At 46.4% G+C, this 21,856-nt stretch overlaps 1 protein-coding gene across 3 annotated transcripts in view; it reads right to left on the minus strand.

Moving 5' to 3' along the window:
• The window catches only part of LOC139280807 (ELKS/Rab6-interacting/CAST family member 1-like), a 1,247,673-nt gene that overhangs the window by 924,770 nt on the left and 301,047 nt on the right, over positions 1-21,856 (minus strand). For 2 of the 3 annotated variants that reach the window (XM_070900521.1, XM_070900523.1), the window contains exon 12: positions 12,085-12,120. The exons of the other annotated variant lie outside the window; for it this stretch is intronic. In XM_070900521.1, the coding sequence (XP_070756622.1) occupies positions 12,085-12,120 (36 nt within the window). The remainder of the gene's footprint in view (positions 1-12,084; positions 12,121-21,856) is intronic. 3 annotated transcript variants of the gene reach the window in all.

A 21,856-nucleotide genomic window follows, 5' to 3' on the forward strand; every position in this document is an offset into this window, starting at 1 on the left:
CGACCCACCCCCCATCTCTCTTCACTCCCCCCCCCTCACCTCTCTCCCTCATCTCTCTCCCCCCCCACCCCCCCATCTCTCTCCTCCCCCCCCCACCCACCCCCCCCTCTCTCTCCTCCCCCCCCCCCCCCACTCTCTCCCTCCCCCCACCTACCCCCCATCTCTCTCCCTCCCCCACCCCCCCCCATCTCTCTCCCACCCACCCCCCTCACTCTCCCCCTCCCCCCCCCTCCCACCCCCCCCATCTCTCTCCCTCCCCCCCACCCACCTCCCCATCTCTCTCCCTCCCCCCACCCACCCACCCCCCCATCTCTCTCCCTCCCCCCCACCCACCCTCCCATCTCTCTCCCTCCCCCCCCCACCCACCCCCCCATCTCTCTCCCTCCCCCCCCCACCCACCCCCCCATCTCTCTCCCTCCCCCCCCACCCACCCCCCCCATCTCTCTCCCTCCCCCCCCACCCACCCCCCCATCTCTCTCCCTCCCCCCCCACCCACCCCCCCATCTCTCTCCCTCCCCCCCCACCCACCCCCCCATCTCTCTCCCTCCCCCCCCCACCCCACCCCCCATCTCTCTCCCCCCCCCCCCCACCCACCCCCCATCTCTCTCCCCCCCCATCTCTCTCCCTCCCCCCCCTCCCCCCCCACCCACCCCCCCATCTCTCTCCCTCCCCCCCACCCACCCCCCATCTCTCTCCCTCCCCCCCCACCCACCCCCCATCTCTCTCCCTCCCCCCCCACCCACCCACCCCCCCATCTCTCTCCCTTCCCCCCCACCCACCCCCCATCTCTCTCCCTCCCCCACCCACCCACCCCCCCATCTCTCTCCCTCCCCCCCCACCCACCCCCCCATCTCTCTCCCTCCCCCCCACCCACCCCCCCCATCTCTCTCCCTCCCCCCACCCACCCCCCCCCCCACACACACCCCCATCTCTCTCCCTCCCCCCCCCACACACCCCCCCATCTCTCTCCCTCCCACCCCCCCATCTCTCTCCCTCCCACCCCCACATCTCTCTCCCTCCCACCCCCACATCTCTCTCCCTCCCCCCCACCCACCCCCCCATCTCTCTCCCTCTCCCCCCACCCACCCCCCATCTCTCTCCCTCTCCCCCCACCCACCCCCCCCATCTCTCTCCCTCCCCCCCCACCCACCCCCCCATCTCTCTCCTTCCCCCCCACCCAGCCCCCCATCTCTCTCCCTCCCCCCACCCAGCCCCCCATCTCTCTCCCTCACCCCCCTCCCACCCCCCCATCTCTCCCCCTCCCACCCCCCCCATCTCTCTCCCTCCCACCCCCCCATCTCTCTCCCTCCCACCCCCCCATCTCTCTCCCTCCCACCCCCCCATCTCTCTCCCTCCCACCCCCCCATCTCTCTCCCTCCCACCCCCCCATCTCTCTCCCTCCCACCCCCCCATCTCTCTCCCTCCCACCCCCCCATCTCTCTCCCTCCCCCCCCCCCCATCTCTCTCCCTCCCCCCCATCTCTCTCCCTCCCCCACCCCATCTCTCTCCCTCCCCCACCCCATCTCTCTCCCTCCACCCCCTCATCTCTCTCCCTCCCCCCCATCTCTCTCTCTCCCTCCCCCCCATCTCTCTCTCTCCCTCCCCCCCATCTCTCTCCCTCCCACACCCCCATCTCTCTCCCACCCACCCCCCCATCTCTCTCCCACCCACCCCCCCATCTCTCTCCCTCCCCCCCCACCCACCCCTCTCCCTCCCCCCCCACCCACCCCCCCATCTCTCTCCCACCCACCCCCCCATCTCTCTCCCTCCCCCCCCACCCACCCCTCTCCCTCCCCCCCCACCCACCCCTCTCCCTCCCCCCCCACCCACCCCTCTCCCTCCCCCCCCACCCACCCCCCCATCTCTCTCCCTCCCCCCCCACCCACCCCCCCCCCATCTCTCTCCCTCCCCCCCCACCCACCCCCCCATCTCTCTCCCTTCCCTCCCCCCCGACCCACCCCCCCATCTCTCTCCCTCCCCCCCCCCACCCACCCCCCCATCTCTCTCCCTCCCCCCCCCACCCACCCCCCCATCTCTCTCCCTCCCCCCCCCACCCACCCCCCCATCTCTCTCCCTTCCCCCCCACCCACCCCCCCATCTCTCTCCCTCCCCCCCCAATCTCTCTCCCTCCCCCCCCACCCACCCCCCCCATCTCTCCCCCACACACCCCCCCATCTCTCCCCCACACCCCCCCATCTCTCTCCCCCCCCACACCCCCCCCCATCTCTCTCCCTCCCACCCCCCCTCCCTCCCACCCCCCCTCCCTCCCACCCCCCCTCCCTCCCACCCACCCCCCCTCCCACCCCCACATCTCTCTCCCTCCCACCCCCCATCTCCCTCCCTCCCCCCCCATTTCTATCCCCCCCACCCCCCCATCTCTCTCCCTACACCCCCTCATCTCTCTCCCTCCCCCCCCATCTCTCTCCCTCCCCCCCATCTCTCTCCCTCCCACCCCCCCATCTCTCTCCCTCCCACCCCCACATCTCTCTCCCTCCCCCCCCACCCACCCAATCTCTCTCCCTCCCCCCCCTCCCACCCACCCAATCTCTCTCCCTCCACCCCCCCCCACCCAATCTCTCTCCCTACCCCCCACCCACCCACCCAATCTCTCTCCCTACCCCCCACCCACCCAATCTCTCTCCCTACCCCCCCACCCAATCTCTCTCCCTACCCCCCCACCCAATCTCTCTCCCTACCCCCCCACCCAATCTCTCTCCCTACCCCCCCACCCAATCTCTCTCCCTACCCCCCCCACCCACCCACCCAATCTCTCTCCCTACCCCCCACCCACCCACCCAATCTCTCTCCGTACCTCCCCACCCACCCCATCTCTCTCCCTCCCCCCCCCATCCCATGTCTCTCCCTCCCCCCCATCCCATGTCTCTCCCTCCCCACCCCCACAGCCATCTCTTCCCCCCCCCCACTGCGATCTCTCTTCCTCCCCCCCCCACTGCGATCTCTCTCTCCCCCCCCCCCCCAACGATCTCCTCTCTTTCCCCCCCCCCACTGCGATCTCTTCCCCCCCCCCACTGCGATCTCTCTCTTCCCCCCCCCACAGCGATCTCTCCCCCCCCCCCACAACGATCTCCTCTCCCCCCCCCCCAAACGATCTGCTCTCTTTCCACCCCCCCCCCCCCCAACAGCAATCTCTTTCCTCCTCCCCGCACAGCAATCTCTATGCTGATTGCATTCGATGAAGTATGGTGGGAGGAGGCTTGTGTGGAGAATAAACACTGATATAGACCAGTTGAGCTGAATAGCCTGCTTCTGTGCTGTACATGCCATGTAATTCTATGTAATAATAAAATCCAAAGTAACAACTATTTGTAAATTAAGGTAACCCTGTTGATCTGTTAATTCTCAGTCCATAATTAGCAGCCAGGAACACTTAGAAAAGTATGGACAAATCTTCATACAATTTATTTTCTCCAAGTTAAACTGATCCATGAAATCCTCCAACCAACAACTTGATTGAGACCAACAAAATTTGCCCATCAATAATAACTATGTTTGAACATCAGTTAAGACCACCTATTATACTGGGCTTTGGCACATCCACTGTCGGACAACTCTAAGTTATGTTTAAGAATGTTTTTGAACTCTCATGAATTGGATTTGTTTTACATTTAGTTTGCCGAGTTCCACAGTAAGGAGAAGTTTTACTGAATATATGAAGAGAAAACACGAGAAATCAATATTTGAATCTCTACCATTCAGGAAGAATTTTGCTCAAACAAAGAGGTTTACGCTGATGAAGTAGATATCTGATTACACATCTAGGAACATATAATGAATTTATTTAATTCAACATATAATTAATTTATTATACTGAAATACCAAAGCTGGTTGAATTTAAAATCTCTTCCCCATTTAGCAGCAGAAAACATTATTTTGTACTAATTCTCAGAATGTGTGCATCGCTGGCAAGACTTGGATTTATAGTCCATCCCAAGTTTGATACAACGGAGAAACTTTCTAGGTCACTTCAGAGGGCAGTTAAGAGTTAAGCACATTGGTGTGGGACTGGAGTTATATATAGGCCTGAACGAGTAAGGATCACAGATTTCCATCCCTAAAGGACAATAATGAACCAGTTGGGTTTTTACAACACTGCACTGGCTTCATGGTCAAGCTTTACAGATACTAGCTTCTTTTATTTCCAGATTTTTTAAACTGAATTCAAATTCTCAAATTGGCATGGTGGGATTTGAACCAGCATTCTCTGGATTACTCCAGGCCCCTGTATTACCGTCCAGCAATAAAGTTATAAAAGGAGGAAATTTACTTCCCGGTTCCATAGCTGTCAATGTCCTTGTCTCAGTTGGCATGGGAACCCATGCATTGCACATTATCTCACCTGTGCTGACACATCATACATGCGCAGAACAGATGTTTGGATGGGGCTGATTTTAAACTACTCAAAACTATGAACATCAGAAGAACTGAGCAAATGGCACAAACAGAGTGGCCAAAATGCTGACAACTCAACCAGAAAGTGAGCAGTTGGCTACAGTGACGTAAACAGTCCCTGAACGGCTGCTTACAAGGAATGATGGGTAAACTTAGAGGGATGCAACCTTTCTGAACTCAATGGATGCATATAGCTTCATTTGATTGAAAGCTCCTGTCCACACATACACAAAGTGCCAGCTGCAATACTTAGCTGAATGCCTCCAGTATGAGCAGTTGGTGCAAGAGCTTTTCTGGTTACAAAGGTATTACTGCAATGCCACACTTTTGGTCAGTGTTTTGTGTCCTGTTCCAGTCCTGGTGCAGGTTTAGCCTTCTTTACCAGGGCTAGACCTATTTGTATTGCAAAGTAGAGTGAAGATCTGGAGAACCTGTGGGACTGCATGGTAAGGCATCCCCGATTTGTCCCTCCATCTGAAGTGCTGTTTCACTATGCCACTCAAAAAAGGATCCTGGTGGTAGTAGTATGGGATTTTTTATATTGGCATTCTGATTCTCAGGAGCTGGCTTTGCACCCATATAAGGATGGCATACATGAGAGTCTCAGAATGAAAGCATCATTGTGGCTGCCTGGGAAGTGTTTATTGTCCTGAATAATCTGGAGTTCTGAACACTGATGGAGTTAAATCCCTTTTAGTACATATGGGCCACAGTATCATGTACAGGGAGCCAGATGACCACATTGGTGCGATCAGTGATCTCCTGGACTTTCCAGCATTGCAATGAAATTAGGCAGATGCATCATGCTGCTGTTCCTATTTAGTGGGAAAGAAATTGCACGTGTTCTGCTGAACAGCCTAACAGTCACAGACTGGACAGCAAATGTACTGGTTTAGATTTCAGATTTCCAGCATCCGCAGTATTTTGCTTTTGTATTAGCAAATATACTGATAATATTGCAGATGACTCGCATTCTGGCCTGGAAGGAGACAAAAGCATTACAGCTGATTGAGGAAGGACCAACTACCAGTGATATTCCTGTGGTTGAGGGTGCCTGCAGGTATTCTGATAGCAGATCTGTGCTAAAGTGGAGTTTGTGAAGAAAATCCCCTCATGCATTGCTAGCCAGGTTTGTCACAGCTTTGATTCAATTGGTGGCATAATGGCAGACAAGCATTTTTGATCTTATTCACCTTCTAGCAATAAAACCTGTGGTAGGGGTGCTTTGAAAACAAATACATGTTTCAGGAAAAATTGCTTATTAAGAGCTCCCTTCCCCACAAGCAAGAACTTGCCAGCCTGCAAGGTTCATTTTCAACAGATTGCTTAATGCTGGATGATGCTAGTGCCAAAACACAGTAAATGGTAAGCTATAATGCCCTCATTATCATGCATTATATATTAGTAATTAAGCTGTGCAAGAGCTATTTAGTCTACAGGAAATCCAGTATGAAATGGCAAGGTGTACAGTACCTACTCGGCAACTCCAGGCATGGTAATTCAAAAGTATAATGACTTCACAAGATCTGGCAAAGTAAGAGGAGCCAACCACATTATCCAAGAATGCAATGAACTAGCCATGTCTGCAATTTACAAATCACCTCCCACTCATAAGGTAGCGTAGGGCCTTTTACAACTCAAGCCTTCACCTGCAAGGTATGTATTTCCTTGGTTAATATGTCATCACCCCATATTAATCTGTAGGCTGACACTTGGGTTTGACTGCATCTCATGTCAACTAGAGATCATTCTCTCTTTTTAAAAGAGAAAACGTTCCATACAAGCAGAGATAGGTGATAGCTGATGAATGAACTTTCCATCAACTCCAACGAGGAAGAAATATTAGGGCTCCTGATGAGGCAGACTATCGAGGCAGTTGGAAATGGGGAAGGAGGAGGGTGGGTTCTAACTACAGGTTTATCAGGACATTATGCTTTTCTTCCTTCTCATCTTATTATATCCTGTAATATCTGTCAGCAAAATAGATGGTGAACTCTGCACCTCAGCAATCTATTCTAACCTGTCTTCCTTCTCTAGATACAGCCAAGGAAACGAATAGGCAGAATAAATAGACGCCTTTGTATTAGGCCCTGTAAGCAGTTTAAGAGTATACGCCATCACTCACTCTTTCCCTCAAGCGCCAGAACACAGACAGCCACCCAAGGGGAATTAGAGTGCAAGGTAGAGGGAATAGCACAGTGTAAACAAAGTAAGCAGGAACATTTAGTGCTGGAAGATGTGGAGGAAGATGTCATCCTCGTCTCTCACACTTGCCAGCACATTCATATTTGCACGCATGGCAGAAAGGAGGTAGGATAAGGCTGCCCATTCAGAAGCAGAAAAGGTCCATCTGAGAAATTAGCTGCCATGAGACAAAAGTCATCTCAATCCCATATTGAAGCCTCATATTGAAACACAGCAGCCAGCCACCTCCCACAATCCAATCACTGAGGAAGCACATTTCCCACCAGCGGTTTCCCCATGGTCTCTCTGGTTGAGACAGACAATTTGTGGCAAATTATGGACAGTTTTTTGCAGTGCAGTGGGAAAGGAATTGAAACTGTTCAAATATACTTCACATTGATCTACTGCAGGAAAAGATTTTAATTCCATAAATCTAAGCGCATTTTGTATCCAAGTCTATAGTGCTAAATCATTGAACTACAAGGGAAGATTTTTCTATGGCTGTGGCACAATGATTACCTGGACGCAGCGAATATCGAAAAACCAGGCAGGTTGGAACACATGCCTGTAAAGGAACCCATCGAATTTTCCATTAATTCCAAGTGTCTGGATAGGTCTGGGGGAGCACTACAGTTCAGTCCTCTGCAAATAATTGATCTTACACTCTGTTAATGGAAAAGAGGAAGAAAGGCAAGCCCCTCAGACTCAGCAACAGAACAATGCTGCAAATGAGGAGATGTTACTATCATTGCCACCTTCTTCCATTATGCCTGCATCGCCTCTTAAGCTTCTTCTCCGCAACTAGGGGATTCATATGAAGGTACATTGAAAAGCAGCTGGAGATTGTTATGCAAATTAGAGACTGTGCCAAATATTATGGGGATTTTCTCTTGCAGAAAAATTGAGGGCTAATGTTCCTAAATTATCTTAGAACTATTTTAATTTTTCTGTGACTCTGGTTATAGTGGTCTTTGTAGATGGGCCGATACCAAATTTGTATTCACATTTTCTACCTGTGAACAACTTCCCCTCATTTAAAATTGTTTATATGAGTGTTCCCACTCTTCCCTTGAGGGGGATACTCTTCATCGCTTCCCCTCCTCCCAGGTTTCTGGAAGCATTCTTCTTTCTTTCCAGTGATTAAGTGGATATTCACCCTCCTGGCTTGTATAACCTTTGAACCTGCCACTGCAACATTGAACCCCACTTAGTTTTGCCATTACTCCATGATCTTTGACCCCATGCTTTTCATGTCAATCTTTAGGATTTCATAAGTACTCCATCATATATACACTTAAAAGCTGATTTTGAAGGGCTGAGAATAGAACTTGGGAAAATAAAATGGGCAACAATATTGGCATAAACGACATCGAGCAACAATGGGAAACATTTAAAATGGTGTTCGAGAATGTAGGAGCAATATATTCCGCTCAAAGGAAAGAACAAACCAAACACTAATGAGACTCCATGGATGAATAAAGCCATATGGGAAGAATTGAGGGTAAGGAAAGAGGCATACATCAAGTACACAGACAGCAGGGGAGTGCATGATAAGTGAGAATACGAAAAGATTAAGAGAGAAGTCAAAAAAGACAATTAGGAAGGCAAAGAGGAACAATGAAATTAAATTATCAAGGAACATAAAACAAAATAGTAAAATATTTTACAGTCACATCAATAAGAAAGGAAGGTTGGGATGGGAATAGGGCCATTAAGGGACAGACAGGATAATACCACAGGTAATGACAGAGAGATGGCAGAAATATTAAATAATTATTTTGTTTCAGTATTTACAAAGAGATAGAACAGGTGGGCATGACTTTGGATGATGAGATAAGTACATTTAAAATAAAAAGAGGGGATATATTAAATAAACTAATCAACCTCAAAGAGGATAAAACTCCTGGTCTGGATGGATTGCATCCATGCATTTTAAATGAAGCTAGGAAAGAGATAGCAGAGGCCTTACTACATATATTTAATAATTCGTTATAAAAAGGTGTAATGCCAGAGGACTGGTGAATAGGTAACACAATGCCTATATTTAAGGGGAATAGAACATGTCCAGGACATTACAGACCAGTCAGCTTAACATAAGGTGGCAGGAAAAATAATAGAAGAATCCCTACTAAAGAAAATAGAGGAACATCTAGAAACCAGAAATATAACAGTCAGCGTGGATTTCAAAAAGGAAAGTCTTGCTTGACCAACCTCATTAAATTTTTTGAAGAGGTAATGGAGAGAGTAGACAATGGTAATGCAGTAGATGTAATTTATCTAGATTTTCAAAAGCCCTTCGATAAGGTACCCCATTATAGACTGATGAACAAGGTTAGAGAGTCAGGGGACAAGTAGCAGAATGGATAGCGAGCTGACTTCAAGACAGAAAGCAGAGAGTAGAGGTAAAGGGTAGCTATTCACAGTGGCAGAAGGTGGATAGTGGTGTTCCACAAGGATCAGTGCTAGGACCCCACTGTTGTTCACAATTTATATTAATGATTTAGACTTTGGAATCAAAAACACTTTCTAAATTTGCGATGACACCAAATTGGAATTGAAAAGTAGGGAAGTTACGCTAAGCCTGTATCGAACCCTAGTTAGACCACACTTAAAAGTACTGCGTACAGTTCTGGTAGCCATATTATAAAAAGGTTAGAGAGGCACTGGAGAGGATGCAGAATATTTACAAGGATGATACCAGAAATGCTAGGGTATACATATCAGCAAACGATGAACAGGCTGGGTCTCTTTTGTCTTGAAAAAAGGCGGCTGAGAGGTGATCTAATGCAGGTCTTTAAAATTATGAAATGTTTTGATAGAATGGATACAGAGGGAATGTTTCCACTTGTGGGGAAGAGCATAACTAGAGGCCATCAATATAAGATAGTCACCAAGAAATCCAGTAGGGAATTCAGAAGAAAATTCTTTACCCAAAGAGTGGTGAGAATGTGGAACTCGCTACCACAGGGAGTGGGTGAAGCAAATAGTATGGATGCATTGAAGGAGGCGCTAGACAATCATATGAGGGAGAAAGGAATAGAGGGTTATGCTGATAGATTTCGATGAGGAAAGACGGGATGAGGCTCAAGTGGAGCATAAATGCCGGCATGAACTAGTTGGGCCGAATGGCCTGTTTCCGTGCTGTATATCCTATGTAATAAAATCAAAGAGCAACTTACTTTTTCTGAAAATATAGTATCTTTGGGCATATGATGCAATTATTGTTTTCAAACATGTTTGTCCAAAGCCAAAAATAACTCTTACATCAATCCAATATACCATGAAATATATTGGCCTCTAACCTTTACATTTTCCCTTTCTGAGCAAACTCATCTGGTACAGATGAAATAAACATTTCCTGTGAATGAAATGAAGATGTCCCTGAAATAAATTTACTTAATTTTAAGACCAACTCTAACCCCAATCTTAAAAACACACTTTATCCCAAAGGCCAATTTCCTCCAACTCTAATTTGGCAAGATTTTCTTCCAGGGACAAATCGATAGACACCATTGGCAAAGTGAGTATGTTCAGCAGCAACAAGTTGAGCAGTGAAAGCAATACGGCCATGTGAGAAGCAATAAAAATGTAAATGCAGGAGCAACAAAACTAGCAAAAGTGGCAATAAGTTGCGTGGGTTCAGGGCAGAATGAAGAAGGGAGGATGCTGTGGCATCAAGTAAGTTTGATGGGTAATCTGATAAAAGGTTAAAAAGTTAAACTTACCTCACTTTTAAAGAGAAACTACTGGCCTGAGTGTGTGTGGCAGTAAGTCTGTAGAGCTGGATTGAAGCACTTGCACAAAAATCTTCTCCTAAACTTGTGAAATCCAATGCCCAATGAAAAAGGGCCAAATTTGGAATTCTTGTGTGATCATCAAAAACCAGTACTGTAAGTATTCAGTGAGAAAAGAATCAGGAACTGTAGCCTGGCCGTCCAGGCCTACTTAACAGATGCATTCTTCTTCCCCATTCCCCTCCCACAAAGTTCACAGAGGCACCTTATTTTTCTCTCTCTCACTCCCCTTTCCCCCCACCACTTCAAATGTTGCCCCTATTGCCACTCCCAATTTCTACCTACTGCTGCTGCACTCGGGGAATGTAGCTCAACTGCACGTTATGCGTAGGAATCCATGATCTTGTAAAACTATTCCGCAGAGAATTGGATCATCCAAGCAAAGCAGCAGCAGGTAGAAGTCAGAAGAAATTGTGCTGGACGCATCAAGGAGTGGAGGATGACAATTTTCATGGGAGGGTCAGTATTTTTGTAGATTCCACATAAAAAATGTATGGCTGTATTTTTCAGTAGCCCTGCTCATGAGCAGCAAACCAAAGTAGTTACAATTAGTCTAATGAGTGGAATTTCTGGGGTTCCTAAAATGGGCAGGATTAGGCCTGCAACTGGAGTCGCATGCCTAGTTTTGACATACAAGTGAGACAAGAGCAGCCCAAAAAAGAACCCCCAAAAAGCTGGCAGTGGAGCTTGCGCCTGGACGCTGTGTGGACCAAAGTGTCTCCAGGAATCACAGGACCACCCTGAAGATCAAAGGAAGTAGAAGCTATATAAATGATAAAACAATAATTTTCCCCTCCCAGTATGAGCTTTTGACATTCTGGCTACTTCTGCGAACTGGAACAGCACCTAGGCCATGCAATGATCTGGACCATCAAAATTCAGCAGATTTACCAGCTGACAGGAGCTGCACATCTCTGGTACGCTGTGCTCGTCAGGCAACAGGAGTGGAAAATCAGCTTGGATCACATTTATTGTTCAGTACTGCTTCTATCAATATTCTATTTAAACCATATTTAAAATATAACTTTCAATAATTGTCTTTGTGATAAGTATGGATTATATGAGGAACATCTTCACAGTTCTATAGATTAATTCGAGATATTAAATGGTACACTTTTTATGATGATTTGAAGTGACTGCCATCAATACCCTCAGCATCTATCAACTAAAACGTAAGAGTACAATAATTCCAGTTAGATTCACTTTTATAAGAACCTGTAATCTTTAGAGCTTTTGGTTTGGAAGTCAGAAATTCCTGGTTTCAACATATGCAGATGTCATGTCACGTTCTCTGCTACTAGATTTCACGAGCAAGTTATAAAAATACAGGATATGCTCTTGTGGCTTCTGATGGTAATGACAATTTCAAAATGCAACATTTTGTTGAATAATTATGGCCTCCTGGTAGCAGTCACTGGAACATTCTCATCCCGAGAAACTGCTTAAATTTAGGAGAAAGTATGTAATTAGCCATCAGCAGCACAGCTGGAGCTAAACCTATACCCAAACTGAATAAGGAGCACACCAAACTGGTGCTGGTTTTCAGTGCTCCATCAAGGTAGAAAACATTTAGTGCTATATATGTAAATTGGTGCAAGTAGATTAACAAAGCAGTCCAAAAAAAAACACACACACAAGAACAATCAAACTGAATTACTATGGAATCATTCTCTACTGCAGCTAGAGATGCACTTACTGGTGCAGATGAGTGACGCGACAGCTGTTCAGTACTCTAGAGAAGGGAGGGATGAAAAAGGAGGGGAAGAGACAGGGGAACAGGTGGGAAATTGAAAGAAAGAAAGATGAGAGCAACAGCAGAAAAATACATAACTTAAACAAGTTAAAAAGGTTAGCACTGCAGAACAAACAGAAGAGAATCATGCACTGTAGTTCAATAAAACCAATCCATTTTGTGGGATCCATGTCAGTCTTAAAAGATTGAATTAAATTACTTATTTATTCATTTTTTGAGTACACACTCAAATACTTTAGTCTTTTATGTATACATCAAATGCACATTACTTATAAACTCTAAACTACTAAAAGTTTATATTCAGTAATATCTCATTGTCAGTAATGTCATCACCAATAGTTTCATGTTACTTTTTAAAAGGAGCTTTGGCAAGGAAGAACTCTAGAATCCAGAACACTTGCATCATAAGTTCTAAGAAATAAATGAAGCAATTAACCAAGCTCGCATAGAACAATTTCTACCTTAAAAAAGACCTTACATTCTTTTTAGAAATCTGTTCATGGAGCGCAGTCCAAACATCCATTCTCCCACCTGCTGAAGGCTCCGCAAGTTAAGGATCTGTCTGGGGGATAATGAGCAAGAACCTAGATTGTACCACCTGATGGCACAAGTTGAAGCACTTAATCTTATACTGATTGAGTAGTTGTGGGCCATTTTGTGGTATGAAGTGCCATGGTACAGGTCTGCAGTTATCATTTCCTACACAAGTTTTTGATCTCAACTGGATCATTGATAGGAGAGACAGAACAAACAAAGTAGCCACAAGGAGAGAAGGGGGAAAATCTGACTGTGAGTCTGGAAAAAAATGAAGCATTTTTGTCCAAGATTTAGCTTGTATTGATGTACTTAATTATGTCACAACATAAAGGATTAAAAAAAGCTTCACTCACAGAAATTATGGCCTAACTTAATTCTATATATTGTTGCAATGATTAATTGGTTGTTGTCAGACAGTAACTTAAAGGAGGAGCCAAGCTTCTCATTAAAGCTTTTAATGTTGCTGCATGTCATTTAATTTAATTTATTTTTTTTAAAAGCACTTTTTTCCATTTCGGTATCCCCTTACGCTATGGAAACAAGCACTGTGCCTGTTTCCACCGGCTGTAAAATTTCTACACGTTATTTCTGGGCAGTTGGTGAGCAAATAGCCCAACTCTGCATTGGCAATTAGGTTTATGGTAGTGGAGCAAATGGCCTGTCAACACGTACGTTGACAGAGCACAAGTTAGGAATTTAGCACATGCGCCTCACAGCAACAACAACTTATATTTATATCGCGCATTTAACGTAGTAAAATGTCCTAAGGCGCTTCACACGAGTATTATGGAGATGAAAAATTTACACCGTGCCACATAAGAAATTAGGGCAGATGACCAAAAGCTTGGTTAGAGAGGTAGGTTTTAATGAGCGCCTTAAAGGAGGAAAGAGAGGTAGACAGGCGGAGAGGTTTAGGGAGGGAGTTTCAGAGCTTGGGGCCGAGACAGCTGAGGCATAGCCACCGGTGGTTGAGCGATTATAATCAGGGATGCTCAAGAGGGCAGAATTTGAGGAGCGCAGATAATTTGGGGGATTGTGGGGCTGAAGGAGATTACAGAGATAGGCCATGGAGGGAGTTAACAAGCATGAGAATTTTGAAATCGAGGTGCTGCTTAACCGAAAGCCAATGCAGGTCAGCAAGCACAGGGGTGATGAGTGAACGGGGCTTGGTGCGAGTTAGGACATGGGCAGCCGAGTTTTGGATGACCTCAAGTTTACTTGGGGTAGAATGTGGGAGACTGGCCAGGAGTGCGTTGAAATAATCAAGTCGAGAGATAACAAAGGCATGGATGAGAGTTTCAGCAGCAGATGAGCTGAGGCGGGGGCAGAGACGTGCCGATCTTAAATCCTGAACTTGTGGTGGATTTTCAAGGTGGTATGACGGCGCACTCAGCGAGTATGCCGTCATACACACCGCAAAATCCGGGCCATTATATTTATTTATATTACCATTTATGTGCCATATTTTTGCCCATATAAATATTCTATTCAACGCATTCTGTAATTTCTGAATTCCCTCCTCTGAATCCACTGCCCCATCTAGTTTGGTATCATCTACATATTTGACCAAGTTGCATTAAGTTTCTCAATCCAGATCATTTAAGAAAATTGAAAACCATAGTGTTCCGAACTCAGAGCTCTGGGGCACCCAACTCAGCACTCCTACCAAAACCCCACCAATCCCAGACATCATCATCATAGGCAGTCCCTCGAAGCGAGGATGACTTGCTTCAACGCCAAAAAGGGATGAGTTCACAGGTGTTTCAATGAAGAACCTAATATTCCGGATCCCGAACTACATCTTGAAGGGTGGAAGATGCCTGTGCGTGGATTTTTAACATGTGGTGGCCGCTGCACAGCAGCCACACACGGGCTTGACAGAGCTAGGTCCTGGTCCAGTGGCAAAGATTAACCAAGACTGGAGATCAGCTCTGCTGCACGGGCCTAGTGCGCACACATATCGCAGTGTGGGCTGGCCCGTGCTGCCCCTGGGTCCTCGCCTCTTCTGGGCCCCGATCACATCCCTCTACAATCTCTCGCCCCGACCTTGCCACTCCTGCTGTACCTGCCCGCACTGCAATCTGCCGTCGCCCTCCTGCAGCAGCACGCGCTGCTCTCTGCAGTGGTATGCCGCCGCACACTGCTCCCAGACATAACTCCTGTAACAAGTACTTGTTTTGTATCCTTCAACCAATTTATTATCCATCCCAAGGCTTAGCCTGAATTCCGAATGCTTTGAGTTAACTAATGGCCTTTAGTGTGGATCTTTATCATAGGACTTCTCAGAGTCCACTTAGGTTGTCCCTTCCTCAAAGAAGTCAAGGAGTTTGGTCAGGTACAATCTTCCCATTCTGAATCCATGGTCAATGCTATTTATCAGGTTATTATAATACAGACAATAAAGTTTAATGCTGTGAATCAATTTCATTATTTTACATGGTTTTGAAGTAAGATTAATGAATCTATAATTGCCATATCTGTTTTGTTCCCTTTTTTGAATATGAGCACGATATTAGTCTGTTTACTGGTACCTCCGTAGTGTCCAGTGACTCCCTCATAACGATCGTCAAAGCCACATAAATCTCCTTTCTAATCTTTCTCACCATCCTGGAAAAAACACCATCTATTTCTGGGGCTATTTACTTCTAGCTTGGCTAGGACTTTCATCTCCTTTATATTTTGCTCAGGTTCTCTCTTTTAGGAAGAGCATGTTGTTGATGTCTTTCCTTATAAATATCTGGAAGAAATAATCATTCAGAATATTTATTATTCTACGTTCATCGGTAGTTTCAAGCCCAGTTGCATCTTTGGCTCCTTTGATTGCTATCTTACTGCTGTAGCTGTGAAAGATTTTTCTTTAAACCAGTCTGATGGTTTTGATAATGCACTGATTCAGGTTTTATTAAGTCATCATTCATTGCCTTCCTGCTTGTCTATCTTCTTATTTTTCTTCGTTATTTCCTTACAATCTTGTGAAAATCTTTCTTCCTTCCTTAAACCTCCCAAAAACCTTCCACTTTAGGTGAATGGTATTCAACCTGAAATACCGCAGGTTGAGAAATAAAGAACAAATGAAAAAAAATAACTGCATTTATGCCTTTCAAGACCTCAGGACGGCCAATGAAGTACTTTTAAAGTGTTGTCACTATTGTAATGTAGGAAACGTGGCAACCAAAATGCACACAGCAAACTCCCACAAACAGCAAGGCAATAACGACCAGATAATCTATTTTTTGTGATGTTGATTGATGGATAAATATTGGCTAGGGTATTGGGGATAACTCCCCTGCTTTTCTTCAAAATAGTGCCATGGAATCTTTTACATCCACCTGAGAGAAATACGCGGCCTTAGTTCAACGTCTCATTTGAAAGACGGCACCTCCGACAGTGCAGCACTCCCTCGGTACTACACTGGAGTGTCAGCCTAGATTTTTGTGCTCAAGTGTCCAGAGTGGGACTTGAACCCACAACCTTCTGACTCAGATGCAAGAGTGCTGCCAACTGAGCCACAGCTTACACACTATTTAATAGAGCTTTCAAAATCATGACTGATTTTGACAATTTCTCCTCATTCACCCTGTTTCCACGAGTGGGTGGTTTGGTAACCAGAAGACACAGATTTAAAATAATTGGCAAAAGAACCATTGTGGAGATGAGGAGAAATATTTTTGTGCAGCGAGTTATGATCTGAAATGCACTGCCTGAAAGGGTGGTGGAAGCAAATTCAATAGTAACTTTCAAAAGGGATTGGATATATACTTGAAAGGGAAACATTTGGAGGGCTTTGGTGGAGTGGGACTAATTGGGCATCTTTCAAAGAGCCCACACAGGTACGATGGGCCAAACAGACTTATTCTCTGCTGTAAAATTCTATGATTCTATAAAGTGACAACTCATGCATTGATCAATCATGTTAAAATACATTTCTACAATCAGTTTTCAAGACAATTCAGGTAAAAATGAGTTTGTAAAATTATGGATTCCAAAGTAATTAGTAATAATAACATACCTTCACTGATTATTTTGTTGCATTTCAAGTATTTTACTCCATTGGCTACAAGAGCATTGAGCTAGTCAAATGTAATGGAAATTAATGGAATTAACTTTCATCTATAAACATTAATGTTACTGCCCACCTGACCAAGAAGAATAAATCACTTTTGTCTTTCATTGATCTAGATGGACACATCCTGGAACTGAGCTAACAGATTCATTTCATCTACTATATGATTTTTAAGACTCGAAAAAAATAAAGTCTTTTAGCTTTAGTTGTTTTCTTGGTTCATCATATATACAATTTCAGTATTTCCTGCACTGTGGTACCAATTTTAATGGAATTAATTGTAAATAATTAATTATCTAATGCAACTTAGAATTTGAGCTTGCCTACATAGTCTTCAATCTTTTTCAAATATATTATTTCTTGCTGTACTGGTTCTCAAAATGTTCATTATTTCCCTTTGTGTTCCATTTTTGGCAGATTACAGGATCAGTTTCGGTTAAGTGTACAAGCAAATCTTTGTGACAACTGTAGTTACATGGAGCTCATTTTTCCCCAATGCCATTTTTTGGCATATTGCCAGAGTTACACCCGTTTTTCTTGGACACAACTACTTTTTTAAAAAAAAAGTAGCAAGTTTCCCCTTTCTATTTTTTGAAATTGGCACTGCGCAGCCTATCCTTAGCCTTGGGGGATGGAGTGAATGTCTGCGCCAAAAAACAATGCTGCCCCTTCTGTGCATGTGTGGAAAAAAAAAAGGACGTTTTGACGTGATTTCAATGGGCGCACATGCCCAGTACAGCTCCCGGTCTGCATTCAGCCATTTTTGAAGAGCCAGTTGTGTGTGAGAACTTTAATTCTCATTGGAAAAATCGGAGCTGAAATACAAGATGCAATGCGGCGCAAGGACCAAGAATTTCTTACAGGATGAAGTGGAGACACTAGTTACTGTGAATGAGGGCAAATGGTACGAGCTGGACACCAGCAGAGGTCACATAAAAGTGGAGGCCAACCGTGACGATGCAGAAGATTCAGACGAGGACGAGCCTGAAGAGAACATATTCAAATCCCACCTTCCAGACCAAGAGCATGGGGGTGAGGGGGAGGGGATGGATGAAGCCCCCACTGTTGCACTCACTCTGGAGGAGATGCAGATGCCACCCATTGAGGTGCCAGCCTCTTCCCTGAGTGATTTGAATGTTGGTGGGATATTCCATGGTTTCCTGCCGTCTGAGGCTGGGGATTCCAGTGGGGTGCAGCGAGGCACACCCAGGGTGAGGAGGGGAAGGAGAGCTCAACAGCGCTCTCCCGAGGTGCAGCATCTAACAGATGTGCTTCAGATGATGGCAATGAGTGTGGAGAGCATTGACCTTACCCGATCACTCCTAGACACCCTCAGTGAGATGGGTGATGAGGTCTCGGGAATGTCGGGAAAAGTAACAACACTCTCAAGAGAAATGGGAACACGAGGGAAGGAATGTCGCAGGCAGCTGATACAATGCTGGTGCACATAAGGGAGGGAATGTCGCAGATAGCTGTTGTGCTGTCAGTGAACATGAGGGAGGGAATGTTTCAGGTAGTTGACACACTGTCAGGGCACGAGGAAGGGAATGTCAGAGTTAGCTGCTGCAATAAGGGAACATGCCCAGACCCCGTGCCCATTGACAGAATCAATTGCCATTCCTACTTTAGTCCCCAGACCAGCCTTGAACAGGCCATAGCCGGGCCCTCCACATTACTGCTTGCCACCCCCACCCCCCCACCTCCATCAAGAAGTGCACATTACCTGAGATGTTCGCAAGAATAAGCTTGGTATCAACCCGAGAAACGCTGCGAGCAGGGGTGGAGTCACCAAGACCAAGCACAGTGGGCGGTCTTAGAATAAGGTAGAGGAGAGATGGATGCAGCCTTTCTTTGCTGCTGTTGTTGGTGTTATTATTATTATTGTTGTTACTGTTGTAACTGCTAATTTAAGTTAAGTACAAACAAATGTTTGTTAAACTTTTGAATAAGATATATTTTAAATTATAATTGAATCATTTCCATTATTTGTTCCATTATTGATACAACGTTTTGAAGTAAAGAAGAATCATTTCCATCATATATTAATAGAACAAAACAGAACAGGTCCAAACAGTAAACATGGTCCATGTGGAATAGTTGCCGCTGAGCCTTCAGGCAGCAAAGCGTTCACGGATGAGCTGCTGGCGCAATGCTCGAGCAATCGTTAAAGAGGCACAACAGCCTGCCTTCCTCCACTGACGTACTCCAGGTTCAGGTAGTTGCATGGCTTCCTCGTCCCGCTCCTCGTCATCTGCATCTTCCTCATCATCTGCATCTTCCTCATCATCATCAGCCACTCTCACCTCAGGTGGGTCTGCTACTACCAGCTACTGCTGCCTCATGGTGTCTAAGTTATCAGCATGCAGCACACAACAGTGAATTGACTGACACTCTCAGGGGAGTATTGCAAGTAGCCTCCAGAATGGTCCAGGCATCGGAAACGCTGTTTCAAGATGTCAACGGTCCTCTCTATGAGGCTGTGCGTCGCAATGTGCGACATGTTGTATTCCCGGTCAGCTTCCGTCCAGGTTATGCGTAGGGGTGACATGAGCCAGGTGGCGTCATCGTACCCTTTGTCTCCCAGCAGCCAGCTTTGCCCTTCTGGCTGCTGCTGAAACATGGCAGATATAACAAACTCGCGTAGGATGAATGCATCATAGGTGCTCCCAGGGTATCGTGCATCAACTGACATGATGCGATGCATGTTGTCACACACGAGCTGCACATTAATGGAGTGGAAGCCTTTTCTGTTCCTGAACATCTCGGAATCCTCCAAATGTGCTCCTATGGGAAGCCAGCCATCCTGGAGAAGCCCAAAGCCCTGTCACGCATTGGCTGAGCGGTCATGGGGAACTTTATGTAGTCATTCCTCCGTGCATATAGTGCAGCAGTCACCTGCCGAATGCAGACGTGTTGCATGTTGAGAAATGGCGCACACATCCCCAGTTGTAGCCTGGAATGATCCAGATGCATAGAATGAAAGTGCAACTGTAACCTTCACTTCAACTGACAAAGCAGTCCTCCCAATGCTTCCAGGTTGCAGGTCTACTTTTATTAACTCACAGATCTCATTGACAACTTCTTTGCGGAAACGCAGCCTTCTGACACAGTCTGCATCACTCAGGTGCAGGTACGAACGTCTGTCTCGATATGCCCAACGTGGATAAGGCCTCCTGCCCTTCACCCTATGTGCTCTGAGGTTCCTCATGCAATGACATAAAATCAGTTGTCTCCTCTGCAGCACCATCATGCAGAAGAGTTGCATAAGGTATGGCATGGTATTGCCCCCATGATTAAATTGTACTTTTGCAAGAAGCTCAAAATGGCAGGCAGGACAAGGTTCTTTGTTCTCTCTCCCCATGGTTGACGCCTTAATCTAGACCACACCCAGATGTGAGCAGGCGCAATGATCGGGAACCCCGCCCCCCGGGGTTCAATTGATGTGTAGTGTAGGCTTCTCATACCTTCTGTTCGCCTTCCACAGCACCCTCCCCCCACTCCTCACCCCCAGCTTCTTTTGAAGCCGAGCCCCGAGACCAGGCCTTCAAAACTCCCACCAAGCTCATGGTCTACAGGGCTGTAGTAATACAGCGCTCCGTCCCTCGAGCCTGGTTTAGAGACATGAGGTGGTGGCGTGTCAGTTTAAAAAAAATGAAAACTTAAAGACTTGCATTAAACTTCCATTTCCTGCGATTTAAATTTAAAACATTTAAGCTTCATAATGCATATTTAATGTGTTCTTGACTCCCTCCAAAACGTTGCATTAAAAAAATGGTGTCTTTCTGCACTGATTTTTTTAATGTGCGCTGGTTTTTCTTTAGAGGCCAGAAGGTTTTGAGAGTGGTCACATACGCCGTCCTAGGAGAAATTTAAATTGGCCAAACTTCCATAATTACGCCCCCTACGACGCAAAAAAAACTAACCTAAAAAAAAAGGTAACTAACTGAGTTACATTGGCGCATAAAGATTGGGGGAAAACTTGGGTTTTTAAATTTCGGCCCAAAAAACTGGCGCAAATCACTGGGGAAAATTGAGCCCTTTAATTGGAATTAGTGGCTATCAATACATATGGTAATTTAGAGGGCCTGGTCTTCAACCACTCTTTCCCTCAGGCAGCCGAAGGCTGCACTGGAGGAAGTGTTGGATCTCGTCGTCGATGCCTGCTCTTGTTGATAGGAGGCTCCCGAGATATGGGAAGTGGTCCACGGTGTCCAGGGCCGTGCTGTGGATCTTGATGACTGGTGGGCCATGCTGTGCAGCGAGGACACGCTGGTGGAGGACCTTTATCTTGCGGATGTTTAGCGTAAGGTCCATGCTTTCGTACGCCTCAGTAAATACGTCGACTATGTCCTGGAGTTCAGCCTCTGTATGTGCGCAGACCGAGGAAAAATGTGTTTGAAGACCAGGCCCTCAAAACTGCCACCAAGCTCATGGTCTACAGGGCTGTAGTAATACCCGCCCTCCTGTATGGCTCAGAGACATGGGCCATGTACAGTAGACACCTCAAGTCACTGGAGAAATATCACCAACGATGTCGCCGCAAGATCTTACAAATCCCCTGGGAGGAAGGCGCACCAACATCAGTATCCTCGTCCAGGCCAACATCCCCAGCATTGAAGCACTGACCACATTCGATCAGTTCTGCTGGGCAGGCCACATAGTTCACATGCCAGGTATGAGACTCCCAAAGCAAGTGATCTACATGGAGCTCCTTCATGGCAAATCAGCCAAAGGTGGGCAGCGGAAACGTTACAAGGGCACCCTCAAAGCCTCCCTGATAAAGTGCGATATCCCCACTGACATCTGGGAGTCCCTGGCCAACCGGGAGGGTGTCGAGCATTGAGTCTCAACGCCGAGAGCGTGCAGAAATCAAGCGCAGGCAGCGGAAAGAGCGTGCGGCAAACCAGTCCCATCCACCCCTTCCCTTAACGACTATCTGTCCCACCTGTGACAGGGTCTGTGGCTCTCGTATTGGACTGTTCAGCCACCAAAGAACTCACTTTAGGAGTGGCAGAAAGTCTTCCTCGATTCCGAGGGACTGTCTCTGATGATGATACATATGGTAATCTCCATATATTCATACCTATTATCATTTTTCACTTTGGCATTTTGTTC

Source organism: Pristiophorus japonicus, chromosome 15, assembly GCF_044704955.1.
Source record: "Pristiophorus japonicus isolate sPriJap1 chromosome 15, sPriJap1.hap1, whole genome shotgun sequence".
In the NCBI taxonomy this organism is placed as follows: Eukaryota; Metazoa; Chordata; class Chondrichthyes; family Pristiophoridae; genus Pristiophorus; species Pristiophorus japonicus.